The sequence below is a fragment of the Chanodichthys erythropterus genome, chromosome 21 (assembly GCF_024489055.1).
Source record: "Chanodichthys erythropterus isolate Z2021 chromosome 21, ASM2448905v1, whole genome shotgun sequence".
Lineage (NCBI taxonomy): Eukaryota > Metazoa > Chordata > Actinopteri > Cypriniformes > Xenocyprididae > Chanodichthys > Chanodichthys erythropterus.
In genome coordinates, this window is record NC_090241.1 from 36733050 (window position 1) to 36746765 (window position 13716).

Here is a 13716-nt window from a genome sequence, read left to right on the forward strand (position 1 = left end):
GTTATAAAGTCGGAATTGCGAGTTATAAAGTCGGAATTGCGAGAAATAAAGTCGTAACTGTGAGTTGTAAAGTCGGAACTGCGAGTTATAAAGTCGGAATTGCGAGTTATAAAGTCGGAATTGCGAGTTATAAAGTCGGAATTGCAAGATATAAAGTCGGAATTGTGAGATATAAAGTCGGAATCGCAATATATATCGAGTCGGAACTGCGAGTTATAAAGTCGGAATTGCAAGCTATAAAGTCTGAATTGCAAGTTATAAAGTCGGAATTGCGAGTTATAAAGTCGGAATTGCGAGAAATAAAGTCAGAACTGTGAGTTATAAAGTCGGAACTGCGAGTTATAAAGTCGGAATTCTGAGATATAAAGTCAGAATTGCAAGATATAAAGTCGGAATTGCGAGATATAAAGTCGGATTCGCAATATATATAGAGTTGGAACTGCAAGTTATAAAGTTGGAATTGTGAGTTATAAAGTCGGAATTGCGAGTTATAAAGTCGGAATTGCGAGATATTAAGTCTGAATTGCGAGTTATAAAGTCTGAATTGCGAGTTATAAAGTCGGAACTGCGAGATATAAAGTTGGAATTGTGAGATATAAAGACAGAATTACTGATTTGATGAATCAAAATTCGGTTACACTTTATTTCAATGGTCCATGTTAGACCTTCTAACAACTATAAGTAACTTTGCAACTCCATGTCAAGTAACTCTCATTAGAGTATCAGTAGCCTGTTAGGGTTAGTAGAATAAGTTGATATGTACTTTCAAAGTTACATATAGTCAGTTGGGGAGCATCAAAATAAAGTGTTAGCAGATATTAAGCAGTCCATTAATCTTCTAATGACAGCAAACACTGTGAGCTGAAACACACGGCAGCACATGTTGTCATTCGGTCCGTCTCAGGGGTTTAACTCTGTTAATTGGATCACAGTATCCATCCATCTCTCACGGCACTAACTGACCCGCTTACAGAACACGCAGTTCACACTTGTTCATAACTACTGTCCGTCCACTACTGTCGCCGGAGCTCAAGGTCAACATGTTCAGAACAATGTACCAGCATGCAAAGAAACATCCAGGGGTGAGTCCAACACTGACATTCACTTAGTTGGGTTTATAAGAAAGTAATATTATTTGAGGATGAGAACAAAACTGAATGATGATACTACTGTCTTTACAGCAGAATTTGAATTTGTCTCATATTTGATGAAGTTTTGCATCACTGACTCTGTTATTTTCCTGTTTATTTCTGTGAAGCTGCTTTGAAACAGTCTGTGTTGTATAAAGCGATGTAGAAATAAGCTTTCAATCGAAATAAAGCGATATAGATGTGAAATGACTGTCAGCTTCACCATCACTGTCCTCTATTGTGATGCTGCATCATAGTTTTTCTGAGAACAGTAAAGAGTTTTTATTGACCTTCCCATTTATAGTTTTACTGTAGATAAACAAAATAATTGCTCACAGTAAAAGATTTATTCACCACATAAAAAAAACACTAAACGATAAACCCAAGACGAACAAAACAAACATTGCTTTCTCAAACAACAGCTCTATTAATGACTGTGAGTGTGTGATGACCCAGATTCTCATGTTTGGCAGGTTACCAAAACTAAATGAACGACTGTTACGCAAATGCCAATGAACCGCCACTGTGTTTAGCAGCAACATATTAAGAGTGATTATTATATAACACGCAATCTGAGATTCTTGTATTTCAGAGGTCTGTAAATGCATGGAACTACTGTCTACGGAGAACAGGACAAACATAGCAAAACTTCTCTAGCAAAAACTCTTTCTGTGAGGAGATATTTCACTGAAGGGACAGAAAACTCTGGGATCGGCAGCTGCTGAATTCAGTTTACGTCTTTGAGTTGTTGCAGGTCAGGAGCAGATGTTGCAGCAGATGCTGTTAAAGCTGTCTGTCTCTCTCTCTCTCTTACGGCCATCACACAGGTGTTACAGTGACTAACAAGTGTGACTTCACAAATAAAAAAGAAAGTTGTTGTTTTCCTCACTCAAAAGTGTGAACACTGAATATGACACTCATGAAAAGCACACAGGAGCAAAGCGCCACATATACAGTATGTGTCCAATAATTCTGTACATTTATCAAGTCTCTTTCACTCCCCAGCTAACAAAAAGGTGTTCTAGGAACGTTTTGCTAATGTTCTTATTATGTTATCAAAAGGTGTTTTTCCTGAATGTCTTCTCAACATTGAAAACATATGGAAGCTTGTTTCCGCCACGGAATAAAAAAATAACAATAAATACATTTGATCATATCTTTTTATCTTATAACTTTTTATTTTACAATCCTGACTTTTTTTCTCAGAAAGTCAGAACTGTGATATAAACTCGCAATTCTGACTTTATAACTCGCAATTGTTTATATCTCACAATTCTGACTTTATATCTCGCAATTCTGACTTTATATCTCACAATTCTGATTTTATAACTCACAATTCTAACTTTATAACTCACAATTTCGACTTTATAACTCGCAATTCTTTTATATCTCGCAATTCCGACTTTATACCTCACAATTCTGACTTTATATCTCACAATTCCGACTTTATATCTCGCAATTCTTTTATATCTCGCAATTCCGACTTTATATCTCACAATTCTGACTTTATAACTCGCAATTCAGACTTTATCTCACAATTCCGACTTTATATCTCGCAATTCTTTTATATCTTGCAATTCCGACTTTATATCTCGCAATTCCGACTTTATAACTTGCAATTCCGACTTTATAACTCGCAATTCTTTTATATCTCGCAATTCCGACTTTATATCTCACAATTCTGACTTTACAACTCGCAATTCCGACTGTACATCTCGCAATTCCGACTTTATATCTCGTAATTCCGACTTTATAACTCAATTCCGACTTTATAACTCAATTCTGACTTTATAACTCAATTCTGACTTTATATCTCTCAATTCTGACTTAATAATTCACAAATCCGACTTTATATCTCGCAATTCCGACTTTATAACTTGCAATTCCGACTTTATATCTTGCAATTGAGTCAATATCTCAATTTTGACTATAACTCGCAATTCTGACTTTATAACTCGCAATTCCGACTTTATAACTCGCAATTCTGACTTTATAACTCGCAATTCTGAATTTATAACTCGCAATTCTGAGTTTAAATCTCGCAATTGAGTTAATATCTCAGTTTTGACTTTTTAACTTGCAATTTTGACTTTATAACTCACAATTCTGACTTTATAACTCGCAATTCCGACTTTATACCTCACAATTCTGACTTTACAACTCGCAATTCCGACTGTACATCTCTGCAATTCCGACTTTATATCTCGTAATTCCGACTTTATAACTCAATTCCGACTTTATAACTCAATTCTGACTTTATAACTCAATTCTGACTTTATATCTCTCAATTCTGACTTAATTCACAAATCCGACTTTATATTTCGCAATTCCGACTTTATAACTTGCAATTCCGACTTTATATCTTGCAATTGAGTCAATATCTCAATTTTGACTATAACTCGCAATTCTGACTTTATAACTCGCAATTCCGACTTTATAACTCGCAATTCTGACTTTATAACTCGCAATTCTGACTTTATAACTCGCAATTCTGAGTTTAAATCTCGCAATTGAGTTAATATCTCAGTTTTGACTTTTTAACTTGCAATTTTGACTTTATAACTCACAATTGCAAGAAAAAAGTCAGAATTGTTAATAAAAAATAAAAAGTTAATAAAAAGTTTCAATGACCTTTTTTATTCGGTGGCTGAAACAAGCTTCCATAAAAAACATTGTTTTTAAAATCTTTAAATAAAATTTCTTGGTTATGCGAGCATTAAGAGAACATTACATTTGATAATTCTTCTAACATTATGGGAATGTTACTTTTTAAAAAAAATTGTTACATTTAAAAACGGTTAGATGAACGTCCAACTGAAACAAATTATAAAAAAAAAAAAAAAATCTTCATATAAATAATGTTTTTGTGCTAACATTATTAAAGACCAGATAACTTTGCTTGAACTTTTTATTAATGTTACTGGAAGAACTTTGAGAGAACCTTGACAGAGCGTTTCCTGTTAGCTGGGTCTTTCAACATGTGCACAGCACACACTGATCCACAAAGAAAAACAACTAAATCATTAAAAATATATATAATGACATTTTAACATTTTTGTTCAGCAGAAAGGTAAAACGTGCACTACAAAGTGAACAAATTACAAAGAAAATTGCTTTAGTTTTTGTATTTTCAATCAAAGTTCCCACTTAATCAAACACAGTATTAAGAGCTTGCGGGGCTGTGAAGACTAAAAAAACAAAAAACAAAACAAAGACTAATTGAAAATCAAGATATAATCAAAAAATAAAAATAAGTGAAACTTCATCATCATCTACACAAAGATGATCAAACCAACTATCACACCAAATGAACACACTCGATGCAAAAACATCAACTGACCACAAAACGCCCATCAGGATTGAGCTCAGCTGCGAGATGAGAGGAACCAAAGCAAAAAACACATGTTGCGCTCGGCTTAGGACGCTTAAACATATTTGATAAGCTAATTTGAATATCTCCCAGTAACCCCTGGGGGATTATGCAAATAACTGTTACAGGAGGCAGTTTTGACAACATAAGGCTAAGTCTGTGTCTGCCTGTCTTTCACTTTCTTAAACGCAGAAAAAATGTGGCGATTCTGCCATCCGAACTGATGCGTCACATTTCCTCTTTTAATATGTATTTCTATTCTAATCCCTGTTATCATTCACACACACACACACACACACACACTGAAGTCTCCCAGTAGGATGTGTGTGTGTGTGATCCTGTCACTCAGTCTGATCGGCAGCGCACACACACACACACACACACACACACACACACACACACACACACACACAAGCGGCTGTGTCCTTCATCACTCAACCCAGACTGACACACTGCATATAAAAGAGAGTGTGTGTGTTTGTTCATTTAGACCGGAAACCTACTCCACACAAGTACATAACCACACACACACTTCTAACTGCACAAGCTCCATTTCACACGCCGTTGCGTTCTGAAACGTGTCAGGAACGTGTCCCGTCCTGCGCTCGCTTCCCTCTTTCAGCTCAAACACGCTCATGATGGAGCAGCAGTTCTTGCTGAGTTAGTTAAAGTCACTTAAACCAGATGAGTCATTACTTGGGTATTTACATTCATGCATTTGGCAGATGCTGTTTTCCAAAGTTGCATTGCATTCAAAGTGTACATGTTATCAGTTCATGCATTTACTGGGAATCGAATCCATGGTGTTGCTCTTCACCAAGGAAAGTTACAAGAAAGCTATATATCTTGCTGCACTGGTTTGGTTTTGGAGTTTCAGCTCTACGCTCTTGAACCCCTAATAACACTGGGACACATTTCTCATGAACAGCAGGGCGGCGCTCTTGTGATGTGTCTGCCAAGCATTTTTGCACTGGAGTGTATTTTTACTTTAGAGCGAGTAACACACACTGAACACGAGACACTGACGTCTGATGATCTTCTCGTTCTCTTTCAGCTCATCCCTCAGTTCATCTTCTTGTTTATGGGTATGGGGGGAGCTTCTCTCTATCTGATCCGACTGGCTCGTGGGCCTCACGTCAGGTGAGATGGACAAAACCACCCGGAAAATCATCACACATTACAGTGCAGTTACTGAGCATTTACAGTACACACTCATAAAGGGAAATAGATATCATTTACTCACCTTCATGTTGTTTCAAACCTGTTGGACTTTCTTCAGATGTTCCAAAGAAGATATAAGAGCAGTTTGTATGTTCTAAATCTGACACAACACAAGACAGTCAGTCACATGACATCATATTGTGCTGTTACAATGTAACAGCACAGTGTAATATTTGTAACAGGCAATATAAATTCTGATATGATGAGCTGTTGTTAGTTGCTTCTGTTTGTTGTGTGTATTAATTCATCCCTGTGAGAAACAACCTTTGCTTAATGTATGGAAGCTTGTTTCTGCCATGAAATAAAAAATAAAAAAGGTAATTGCTACTTTTTTTCTCAGAATTGCAAGATTTAAACTCGCAATTGTATGTTAAATTGTCCAATTGCGAGGGAAAAAGACTGACATTTTTTATCAGAATTGCGAGTTTATATCACAATTCTGACTTTATAACTCACAATTCTGACTTTATAACTCACAATTCTGACTTTATAAGATGCAATTCTGACTTTATAAGATGCAATTCTGACTTTATAACTCACAATTCTGACTTTATAAGATGCAATTCTGACTTTATAAGATGCAATTCTGACTTTATAACTCACAATTCTGACTTTATAAGATGCAATTCTGACTTTATAACTCACAATTCTGACTTTATAAGATGCAATTCAGACTTTATAACTCACAATTCTGACTTTATAAGATGCAATTCTGACTTTATAAGATGCAATTCTGACTTTATAACTCGCAATTCTGACTTTATAAAATGCAATTCTGGCTTTATAAGACGCAATTCTGACTTTATAAGATGCAATTCTGGCTTTATAAGACGCAATTCTGGCTTTATAAGACGCAATTCTGACTTTATAAGATGCAATTCTGACTTTATAACTCACAATTCTGACTTTATAAGATGCAATTCTGACTTTATAACTCGCAATTCTGACTTTATAAGATGCAATTCTGACTTTACATCACAATTCTGACTTTATAAGATGCAATTCTGACTTTATATCACAATTCTGACTTTATAAGATGCAATTCTGACTTTATAATCACAATTCTGACTTTATAAGATGCAATTCTGACTTTATAACTCGCAATTCTGACTTTATAAGATGCAATTCTGACTTTATATCACAATTCTGACTTTATAAGATGCAATTCTGACTTTACATCACAATTCTGACTTTATAAGATGCAATTCTGACTTTATAACTCGCAATTCTGACTTTATAAGATGCAATTCTGACTTTATATCACAGTTCTGACTTTACATCACAATTCTGACTTTACATCACAATTCTGACTTTATATCTCGCTATTCTGACTTTATATCACAATTCTGACTTTATATCACGCAATTCTGACTTTATAAGATGCAATTCTGACTTTATATCTCGCAATTCTGACTTTATATCACAAATCTGACTTTATAAGATGCAATTCTGACTTTATAACTCGCAATTCTGACTTTATAAGATGCAATTCTGACTTTATATCATAATTCTGACTTTATATCATGCAATTCTGACTTTATAAGATGCAATTCTGACTTTATAACTCGCAATTCTGACTTTATATCACGCAATTCTGACTTTATAAGATGCAATTCTGACTTTATATCTCGCAATTCTGACTTTATATCACAATTCTGACTTTATAACTCGCAATTCTGGCTTTATAAGATGCAATTCTGACTTTATAAGATGCAATTCTGACTTTACATCACAATTCTGACTTTATAAGATGAAATTTGGACTTTATATCACAATTCTGACTTTATATCTTGCTATTCTGACTTTATATCACAATTTTGACTTTATATCACGCAATTCTGACTTTATAAGATGCAATTCTCACTTTATAACTCGCAATTCTGACTTTATAAGATGCAATTCTCACTTCATAACTTGCAATTCTGACTTTATAAGATGCAATTCTCACTTTATAACTCGCAATACTGACTTTATGTAACGCAATTCTGACTTTATAAGATGCAATTCTCACTTTATAACTCGCAATACTGACTTTATGTAACGCAATTCTGACTTTATAAGATGCAATTCTCACTTTATAACTCGCAATACTGACTTTATGTAACGCAATTCTGACTTTATAAGATGCAATTCTCACTTTATAACTCGCAATACTGACTTTATGTAACGCAATTCTGACTTTATAAGATGCAATTCTGGCTTTATAAGATGCAATTCTCACTTTATAACTCGCAATTCTGACTTTATAAGATGCAATTCTCACTTTATAACTTGCAATACTGACTTTATGTAACGCAATTCTGACTTTATAAGATGCAATTCTCACTTTATAACTCGCAATACTGACTTTATGTAACGCAATTCTGACTTTATAAGATGCAATTCTGACTTTACATCACAATTCTGACTTTATAAGATGCAATTCTGACTTTATATCACAATTCTGACTTTATAAGATGCAATTCTGACTTTATATCACAATTCTGACTTTATAAGATGCAATTCTGACTTTATATCACAATTCTGACTTTATAAGATGCAATTCTGACTTTATATCACAATTCTGACTTTATAAGATGCAATTCTGACTTTACATCACAATTCTGACTTTATAAGATGCAATTCTGACTTTACATCACAATTCTGACTTTATAAGATGCAATTCTGACTTTATATCACAATTCTGACTTTATAAGATGCAATTCTGACTTTATATCACAATTCTGACTTTATAAGATGCAATTCTGACTTTACATCACAATTCTGACTTTATAAGATGCAATTCTGACTTTACATCACAATTCTGACTTTATAAGATGCAATTCTGACTTTACATCACAATTCTGACTTTATAAGATGCAATTCTGACTTTATATCACAATTCTGACTTTATAAGATGCAATTCTGACTTTATATCACAATTCTGACTTTATAAGATGCAATTCTGACTTTATATCACAATTCTGGCTTTATAAGATGCAATTCTGACTTTATAACTCGCAATTCTGACTTTATAAGATGCAATTCTGACTTTATATCACAATTCTGACTTTATATCACAATTCTGACTTTATATCACGCAATTCTGACTTTATATCACGCAATTCTGACTTTATAAGATGCAATTCTGACTTTATATCTCGCAATTCTGACTTTATATATCGCAATTCTGACTTTATAAGATGCAATTCTGACTTTATATCTCGCTATTCTGACTTTATAAGATGCAATTCTGACTTTATATCTCACAATTCTGACTTTATATCTCGCAATTCTGACTTTGTATCTCGCAATTCTGACTTTATAAGATGCAATTCTGACTTTATTTCGCAATTCTGACTTTGTATCTCGCAATTCTGACTTTATAAGATGCAATTCTGACTTTATATCACAATTCTGACTTTACATCACAATTCTGACTTTACATCACAATTCTGACTTTACATCACAATTCTGACTTTATAAGATGCAATTCTGACTTTATAACTCACAATTCTGACTTTATAACTCGCAATTCTGACTTTATAACTCGCAATTCTGACTTTATAAGATGCAATTTTGACTTTATATCACAATTCTGACTTTATAAGATGCAATTTTGACTTTATATCACAATTCTGACTTTATATCACGCAATTCTGACTTTATAAGATGCAATTCTGACTTTATATCTCACAATTCTGACTTTATAAGATGCAATTCTGACTTTGTATCACAATTCTGACTTTATAACTCACAATTCTGACTTTATACCTCACAATTCTGACTTTATATCACAATTGTGACTTTATATCTCACAATTGCGAGTTTAAATCTTGCAATTCTGAGAAAAAAGTAAATTACCTTTTTCATTTAGTGGCGTAAACAAGCCTCCATATTAATGAACAATGGCAGTCTGCCAAAAAACTGGCCTCCGTCACCTCCTCCTGATAATTACCCTCCTTCAGTTTTACCCTCCTTTACAGTCACTCATCCTCATCGTCTCTCCCTCCTTCCCAGTGCTGTTTTTTTCACTCGCTCTCTTTCTTCTCTCGGTCTGGCCTTACCCTCATTCTGTCAGCTGGGACAGGAAGAATAACCCTGAACCGTGGAACAAACTCGACCCGACCTATCAGTACAAGGTAAACAGCCCAGCGACTGCTCTGTGATCAGCTGCAGACTGACAGCGCAGACAGATCCGTCACTCCCGCTGTTCCTGGATCAGCCGGCGCGCGTGCAGAGTTTCATCGCACACGATGGAGCGATGCGTGACAGGAGACGTCAAGCTGTATATTAGCAAACACAGGCACTATTCTATGCTGTTTTTAGTATGGTGTGATTGAAATTTCCAAAAAAGGAAAAAAGGGTACTTCAAATGCCTGGATGATGCTCTTAATTAACCCGAAAAAACAAACACACTTCATGCACTTTAATATGGAGCTTTAAAGTAATGAAAGGGAAGTTGGCTTCAGGAACAAGAACAAATGTAGGGCGGGGCTTGATTTTGTCTTTGGGGAATTGATTGGATGGTTGTGGTTTGCTATTGGTGGATCTCATGTAATAAGTGACAGGTTGTCCCGCCTCCTCCTAGAGCTTTAACTCTACAAACACTAAACTCGGGTCAGACCTTCAGACTGTTCTGACTTAGTGTGCTATATCTTTTCTAAATCTTTTCTAATAAAGCATGTTAACAAAATGCTAAATCACACTAGCAACTTGCTGGCAATTGCTAAATCATGAAAACATATAATTAATGCTAGTAATGGGTTAAAACATGTTAGCAATGTGCTAATAAAAGTTAGCAAAGTGCTAAAACATGGTGATAACATGTTAGCAATATGTAATTAATGCTAACAAAATGCTAATGTTAACAATGCGTTAAAACATGTTGGAATGTGATAATTCGTGTTAGTAACATGCAAAATCAATTCATTCTAACATTGTGTTAATTCATGCTAACAATGTTAAAACGTGTTATCAATGTGCTAATTAATGTTAACAACATGCTATTGTTAACAATGCATTAAAACATGTTGCAATGTGATAATTCATGTTAGTAAAATGCTAAAACACTAAATGTGCGAAAACATAATTCATTCTAGCATTGTGCTAATTCATGTTAACAATGTTAAAACATGTTAGCAATGTGCTAATTAATGCGAGCAAACCCGCTAATTTAAGTTAGCAAATTGTTAAAACATTTTGCTAACCTGTTACCTATAGCAATATGCTAATTCATGTTAACAATGTGTTAAAACATGTTAATTCAAGCTAGCATTGTGCAAATTAATGTTAGCAATGTGTTAAAACATTATACTCGATCGAACAATGTGCTAATTAATGCTCGCAACATGCTAATGTTAACAATGTGTTAATGTGTTATGTTGGCAATGTGTTAATTCATGTTAGCAAAATGCTAAAGCACACTTGCAAAGCGCAAAAACATGTTAATTCAAGCTAGCAATATGTTAAAACACGTTAACATGTTAACAAAATGTTAATTTATGCTAGCAATGTGTTTAAACATGCTAATTAATGCTAACAAAGTGTTAAAATATATTATCAATGTGATAAAACACGTTAGCAATGTGGTAAGTCATGTTAGAAGAATGCTAAATCATGATAGCAATGTGCTAAATCATGCTAATTAATACTAGCAAAGTGCTAAAACATGTTGCAAACATGTTAACAATAGGCTAATTTGTGCTAACAATGTGTTAAAATGTTAATTCAAGCTAGCATCGTAGTAACTCATGCTAACAATGTGCTAATTTAATGCTAGCAGCATGTTAATGTTAACAGTGTTAAAACATGTTGGTAATGTGTTAATTCGTGTTACTAACATGCTAAAACACACTAGCAATGTGCGAAAACGTTAATTTATGCTAGAAAAATGCCAAAATATGTTAACATGTTAGCAATGTTCTAATTTATGCTAACAATGTGCTTAAAAATGCTATTTAATGCTAGCATTGTGTTAAAATTAGGGCTGGGCGATATATCGAATGCTTTTGTCACGCGCATTTCGTCAGTAAAGCCGGTTCCCTGATTGCCGCTAAATCGCCATCACCTGCTTTCAAATGAAGTGGCATTTAATAGACAGAGCTGTAGTTCACTAACAAGCCACGCAATATCGCTTTCAATATCGACGGCGATTCATATTGATAATGAACGCGATATTGCGTGGCTCATCAGTGAACTACAGCTCTGTCTATTAAATGCCACTTCATTTGAAAGCAGGTGATGGCGATTTAGCGGCAATCAGGGAACCGGCTTTACTGACGAAATGCGCGTGACAAAAGCATTCAATATATCGCCCAGCCCTAGTTAAAATATATTAGCAATGCGTTAAAACATGCTAGCAATATGTGGTAATTAATGTTAAAATGTGCTAAAAAATGGTAGCTACGTGCTAATTCATGCTAGCAATGTGGAAAAACATGCTAATTCATGCTAACAATGTGTTAAAACTGTTCTATTTCTGATAGTGTATTGCCTTCAAAACTATCAAACTTTAAAACGACTGTAAACTTCAAACTGAAAACCTTTAAAAAAGCTTGTAAAACTTCTTCAAACTTTCTGGTCATGCTTTCTTAAGCCAACTTCAAAGTTTTTCTTGAACTTTTTTTATCTAGTTTTGATTACGAGGCACATGAATTTAAAAACTACGGATAATTCATTTATAATAAACACTGCAATATTCCATAAAAAAAAATAAGAATTGTCCATTTTATTTTCATGGTGACTTCTTGTTTCTAGATAAGTCTCGTGCGCCTGAGGCTCGTGTGAAAAACACAGCGTTCGGTCACGTCTGCTTTAGAAGGAATAATTTATGTCGCAGCGGGTGAATGTTTTGTTCTCGTTTGGAACATCTTGATCACCTCCAACCATTAATGAAAGTATTAACGAAGGCAGACAGAGAGAATGAGAGAGGTTTCCTCAGAGGAGACACGCGTGTGTTCATGGGAAGTCTGCGTTTGGGCTCACCAAAGGTCACGACTCAACATGTTTGATTCTCAAAAGGAGCCAAAGGTCAGAAATCAAGAGTCCAGCGGCGTCTCAACATTAATCATAATGAGAGAAACAGAAGCAGAGAGAGAGAGAGATCAATGAGAATGTGAGAATAAAATAACAGCGGCTGAGGAACGTGTCTCCTGTCACACATTCAGAACGTAAACACGCTTTCTGTCACAGAAAACCTGACGCTCCGAGACCTTTTCACAAAAACAGCAAAGCATGAATGCAGGATTTTGAGGGATTTTTCCTGGTCAAGCAGGAGAAAGTGGTGCGTCTGATCTCTTAGTAAAGAAACAGCAAGCTCATGCCATAAACGCTGCATTACACACTTCTGAATTAAAATTGACAGTATAGCTATGTAAATATTCTGGATTTATTTCCAGAATTTTATGTCTTTTCCTGAAAAACAAACACGGAGCCAGATCACGTAACAAAGGGCTGCAGACCCTGTCAGACACTGTGTGTGTGTGTGTGTGTGTGTGTGCACTCTTGTTTGTCGTTTATGATATTCTGATGATCTTAATTTACGCTAACTACATTTAAATGTATTCTCTCGTTCTCTTTACACAGTTGGTGGCCATCACCACAGACTATGAGAGTCTGAAGAAGGAAGGACCTGACTTTTAAAAGACCTCAGAGGAGCCACACACACACACACACACACACTCTACAGGTTTACTTACTAAACGCTGTATCCCTGATTGTCCTCTTTCTACTGAAAACAAATTAATTCAGTTCTTTTAATAGCTAGCTAAAATATGAAGCAGCACAACTGTTTTCAACATTGATGATAATAATAAATGTTTCTTGAGCAGCAAATCATCATATCAGAATGATTTCTGAAGGATCATGTGACACTGAAGACTGGAGTAATGATGCTGAAAATTCAGCTTTGATCACAGGAATAAATTACACTTTACTATATATTCACATAGAAAACAGCTGATTTACATTGGAATAATATTTCACAAGAGACATATATATGTTTATTTTACATCA

At 34.8% G+C, this 13716-nt stretch overlaps 1 protein-coding gene across 1 annotated transcript; it reads left to right on the plus strand.

The window, feature by feature from the left end:
* Positions 1 to 1040: 1040 nt before the first annotated feature.
* LOC137011491 (cytochrome c oxidase subunit NDUFA4) lies at positions 1041 to 13391 on the plus strand. The gene is made up of 5 exons (XM_067374377.1): positions 1041 to 1082; positions 5555 to 5640; positions 5806 to 5808; positions 9782 to 9842; positions 13288 to 13391. The coding sequence occupies exons 1-5, from the start codon at positions 1041 to 1043 to the stop codon at positions 13342 to 13344; spliced, it is 249 nt and encodes an 82-aa protein (XP_067230478.1). The 3' UTR covers positions 13345 to 13391.
* Positions 13392 to 13716: the final 325 nt, after the last annotated feature.

Bases quoted from the DNA above. Each gene is read 5' to 3' on its own strand.
- LOC137011491 (XM_067374377.1), top strand. From the start codon at position 1,041: ATGTTCAGAACAATGTACCAGCATGCAAAGAAACATCCAGGG. The intron at 1,083-5,554 runs GTGAGTCCAACA...GTTCTCTTTCAG, and splicing joins ATGCAAAGAAACATCCAGGG to CTCATCCCTCAGTTCATCTT. The intron at 9,843-13,287 runs GTAAACAGCCCA...CTCTTTACACAG, and splicing joins ACCCGACCTATCAGTACAAG to TTGGTGGCCATCACCACAGA.